General features: G+C 34.7%; 1 protein-coding gene across 1 annotated transcript; it reads left to right on the top strand.

The window, feature by feature from the left end:
* Positions 1–247: 247 nt before the first annotated feature.
* Positions 248–3,864, top strand: LOC145039826 (alcohol dehydrogenase 3-like). Its single transcript, XM_078987831.1, has 3 exons — positions 248–338; positions 3,377–3,422; positions 3,510–3,864. Exons 1-3 carry the CDS (start codon positions 248–250, stop codon positions 3,862–3,864), a joined length of 492 nt encoding a protein of 163 aa, XP_078843957.1.
* Positions 3,865–4,706: the final 842 nt, after the last annotated feature.

Genomic DNA, 4,706 nt, shown 5'->3' on the forward strand with positions numbered 1-4,706 from the left:
ACTTGTATTATCATGTTCAACATCAACATTTGTAGAACCAATTGGTGTTGAAGGTTGTTCACTCCCTGAGTCAATCTTTTCCATTTTTCTGCCCAAAACAAATTAATCACACGAGAGTTCAACATATAAACATTCATCACAATAGATATTCACTGTTTCAATCATACAAAAATACACAATAGATATTCACAATAGACAACAATTAATCTCCACTAATACATATACATTCATACACAATCGACTGAACATGGGGAGGATGCAAAATCATCAACTGGACTCAAAAGTTAAAAATCGAGTAAGTTCAAAAATCAAACGGACAAACCTGATTGAACATCAATGTACTCAATTGACCGCCGATTATCTTACGGTGGAGTAGTGGTATAGCACAGCGTCGATGGAGAATGAAGATGGTTGCCTCCTTGCCGGACGCCGGTTAGAACTTGGAAGTCGAAATGTAAATTCGCAGTCTCGCAGATGAAGCAAGGCAGGAGCGAGGGCAAACAACGTCACAATAGGAACGGGAGCGAGACTCGACGAAGACTTGAAGAGACGAATCTTGGATCGGTACGTCGATCAGAATTTTCCATTCCTTTGTCAGGGATTGCATTACTAGCGTTAAGGTTTGCAAGGACAGCTGGCACGGCAGTTGTTACTGCGGCTTGGAAAGTGGCAGCATCAATATGAAGGATAGGGGCTTCGTTGTTCGGCAAACTATCTCAGGAGGACGACATGATTCTGTAACACGAAAAAAACAAGGGGTTCGTGAGTGACCAAGGTTGGCTCTAGATTATTTGATTCTGACTAAGATATGAGTTATTATACATGAGAACTCAGCTTATAGACGTTATGATATAATCAAGACTAGGCAAATAGTAAAATGTGTGATTCTATTTTAGTTTCACATCCCGACGAGGAAAAGAAACTAAGTCAGCAATCTCACATTTTACTGTCTGCCAGGTCTTCGTTATATATAACTTGGAAATGTATGAGCGAGGAAATGATACTAATAACCTTCTTACTAACCCTTCATAATTGAACTAGAATTCCTAGTAAGAGCTATATTTGCACCTAGATGTATTTCAATCGTTCACCAATGGAGTAGGGGTATGTTCTCGAAGGTTTGACGATGAGTTGATTAAGGAATAAAAAAAAACCCTATTGAGTATTGACTGTTTGACTTAGTTTCACAATGAGGTAATCGGTGAGAATTTTGAATTGATTAAAAATATAACGTAACTGAATTTACACTTCACAGAAGGTTGATTGAATCTATACATGACATAAATGAATTCTCACTTTCACAATTTGAATTATGTATACGATGTTTTAAATGGATTAAAAATATAACATAAATGAATATTATATATATATATATATATATATATATATATATATATATATATATATATATATATATATATATATCGGGTACCCATCGGGTACGGTTTCGGGTAAGGGTATGGGTACCCGATATGTAAAACCATCCCCGTCCCCATCCCCGATTTTCACATTTGGGTAATACCCGTACCCGTCCCCATCCCCGACAAATCCGGGGATTTACCCGGTCAATTCGGGTTCGGTTTCGGGTACCCATCGGGTACGGGTTTTTTTGCCATCTCTATTCTTGGATCGGTACGTCGATCAGAATTTTCCATTCCTTTGTCAGGGATTGCATTACTAGTGTTGAGGTTTGCAAGGACAGCTGGCACGGCAGCTGTTATTGCGGCTTGGAAAGTGGCAGCGTCGATATGAAGGATAGGGGCTTCGTTGTTCGGCTGACTATCTCTGGATGACGACATGATTCTGTAACACGAAAAAAACAAGGGGTTCGTGAGTGACCAAGGTTGGCTCTAGATTATTTGATTCTGACTAAGATATGAGTTATTATACATGAGAACTCAGCTTATAGACGTTATGATATAATCAAGACTAGGCGGATAGTAAAATGTGTGATTCTATTTTAGTTTCACATCCCGACGAGGAAAAGAAACTAAGTCAGCAATCTCACATTTTACTATCTGCCAGGTCTTCGTTATATATAACTTGGAAATGTATGAGCGAGGAAATGATACTAATAACCTTCTTACTAACCCTTCATAATTGAACTAGAATTCCTATTAAGGGCTATCTTTGCACCTAGATGTATTTCAATCGTTCACCAATGGAGTAGGGGTATGTTCTCGAAGGTTTGACCTACATCCCTATGATGCAGTCCTGGTATCAAGGTAGGGGTATGAGTATCGGAAATCCATAAGATGGGGGTTGTTCCTACTAAGTTATCTTTATACTGGAGAGGTTCAGTCTCCGGCTCTGGAAAGATCTAAGGACAGTTCGGAACAACGGCTGCGGAAAGGAAGGCTCATGAAGACTTATGGCTAAACACTCTCAATCGAGGTTTTGGGATACGATCTAATCGTATTACTTGTGACGGGAAGAGACGATTTACGTAACACATAGTATCAACTTTAATCTCTTTTTGATATGTATCATCTTATTAGGCCTTTTTAATAAATACATATTTTATTCTACTTTTGACATGTATCACCCTATTAATTTTCCTAATTAATACATATCATTTATTAACATATTAATTCTTAATTTAAATTTTAAATTTTAAATTTCCCAGTCTAATTATATTAAATTAATAACATTGTAATAAAATTAAAATAAAGTTAATACAAATTATAAGATGATATAATTTATATATTTATTTAAATTAAAAATTATAATTTTATATAACTAAAAAATATCTTTTAATTAATAATTTATTTAAAATATTTGATTAATAATTTTGAGTTTCACTATAAAAATTTAATTAATTTTATAACCGTGGTTCCCACGGGTTATATATATATATATATATATATATATATATATATATATATATATATATATATATATATATATATATATATATATATATATATATATGAAAAAACATCATAAATGGTCCCTGTGTTTTCCCAGATTCTGAAGTTTAGTCCCCATGGTTTAAAAATATCATAAATGGTCGTTGTGCTTTAAAAACTTTTGACAGATGGTCCTTATTACTAACTCTGTTAACTTTTGTCTGTTAATTGAGGGCATTTTCGTCATTTCACACCACAGGGACCATTTATGATCTTTTAAGTTATTTTTTTAAAAAAAGAAAAAACTAAATATAATTATTTAATATATAAAATCTCTCTCTCTCTCTCTCTCTCTCTCTCTCTCTCTCTCTCACACAGAACACATATACAGACAATCAAAATCCTCTTCACCTCCTTGTGTCACACCGATGTTTACTTCTGGGAAGCCAAGGTAACTATTATTCCCTGTTTTGATCTTGTAAAAACCCAAAATAAAAATCATAAATCTTTGTTTTTGAACTTTTCAGGTCAGAATGCTTTGTTTCCTCGAATTTTTGGACATGAAGTTGGAGGGTATGTTTGATTCTTGTTAAAACCGGAAAAGGGTTTCTTCTAATCTTTGATCTGAAAATAATCTAATAAGTTTTTAAACATGAACAGGGTCGTGGAGAGTGTTGGGGAAGGAGTGACTGAGCTTCAGCCCGGAGATCATGTCCTCCCTGTTTTCACTGGAGAATGCAAAGAGTGCGCCCACTGTAAATCCAAAGAGAGCAACATGTGTGACCTTTTAAGAATCAACACCGATAGAGGAGTCATGATTAACGATCAAAAATCTCGATTTTCCATCAACGGAAAACCCCTTTTCCATTTTGTAGGAACTTCACCATTCAGTGAATACACCATCGTTCATGTTGGCTGTCTCGCCAAAATCAACCCTCTTGCTCCTCTTGACAAAGTCTGCATCCTCAGTTGTGGGATCTCCACAAGTATAAAAAGAAATCATATTATCCTCTGATTGCAGTTCAATTGGTGTTTTCTTGACCTAATTAATCTTCGTGTTTTCTTCAAGTCCCTATGCAACTAATTAATCTTCGCCCCTATCAGATCTATGTCGCCAACCCCCTTTCTCAAGGTGTTCTTTAAAAATGCAGAGCGTAGGATTTTATGATTGGGTCGATTTTGGCGTGAAAGAGAAGAAGAAAAGAAATTAATGACTTCTGATTCGAGTTTATTGATAACTTTCATTGGAACACCGTCATTAACAACCTTGTAGAGAAGTTGTTGTTTGGTTTGTAGGTCTTGAAAAAAAGGTGACTTGTGGTAGTTCTTCAATTGAACAATGGGAGTTTTGTTGATGTGTTTGAATCAGAAAAAAAGAGGCATACGAACACAGAAGTTGGTTGTTGCTTGAGAGAGAGAGAGAGAGAGAGAGAAGAGAGAGAGAGAGAGATTATATATTAAATAGTTATATTTAGTTTTTTCTTTTTTAAAAAAATAACTGAAAAGATCATAAATGGTCCCTGTGGTGTGAAATGACGAAAATGCCCCTCAATTAACGGACAAAAGTTGACGGAGTTAGCAATAAGGACCATCTGTCAAAAGTTTTGAAAGCACAGGGACGATTTATGAGATTTTTAAAACACGAAGACTAAACTTCAGAATCTGGGAAAACACAGGACCATTTATGATGTTTTTTCTATATATATATATATATATATATATATATATATATATATATATATATATATATTAAACTTTAATTTATAGAGGTCAACACACATAGCAGGTAAAAAAAGAAAAAGATAAATTTGTATGAAAAAAAGAATGAATATATGAACAATCCTTAATACTAAGCCA

Source organism: Lactuca saligna, chromosome 4 (assembly GCF_052625555.1).
Source record: "Lactuca saligna cultivar CGN05327 chromosome 4, ASM5262555v1, whole genome shotgun sequence".
In the NCBI taxonomy this organism is placed as follows: domain Eukaryota; kingdom Viridiplantae; phylum Streptophyta; class Magnoliopsida; order Asterales; family Asteraceae; genus Lactuca; species Lactuca saligna.

Bases quoted from the DNA above. Each gene is read 5' to 3' on its own strand.
- LOC145039826 (XM_078987831.1), top strand. From the start codon at position 248: ATGGGGAGGATGCAAAATCATCAACTGGACTCAAAAGTTAAAAATCGA. The intron at 339-3,376 runs GTACTCAATTGA...TGAACTTTTCAG, and splicing joins AAACCTGATTGAACATCAAT to GTCAGAATGCTTTGTTTCCT. The intron at 3,423-3,509 runs GTATGTTTGATT...AAACATGAACAG, and splicing joins TTTGGACATGAAGTTGGAGG to GGTCGTGGAGAGTGTTGGGG.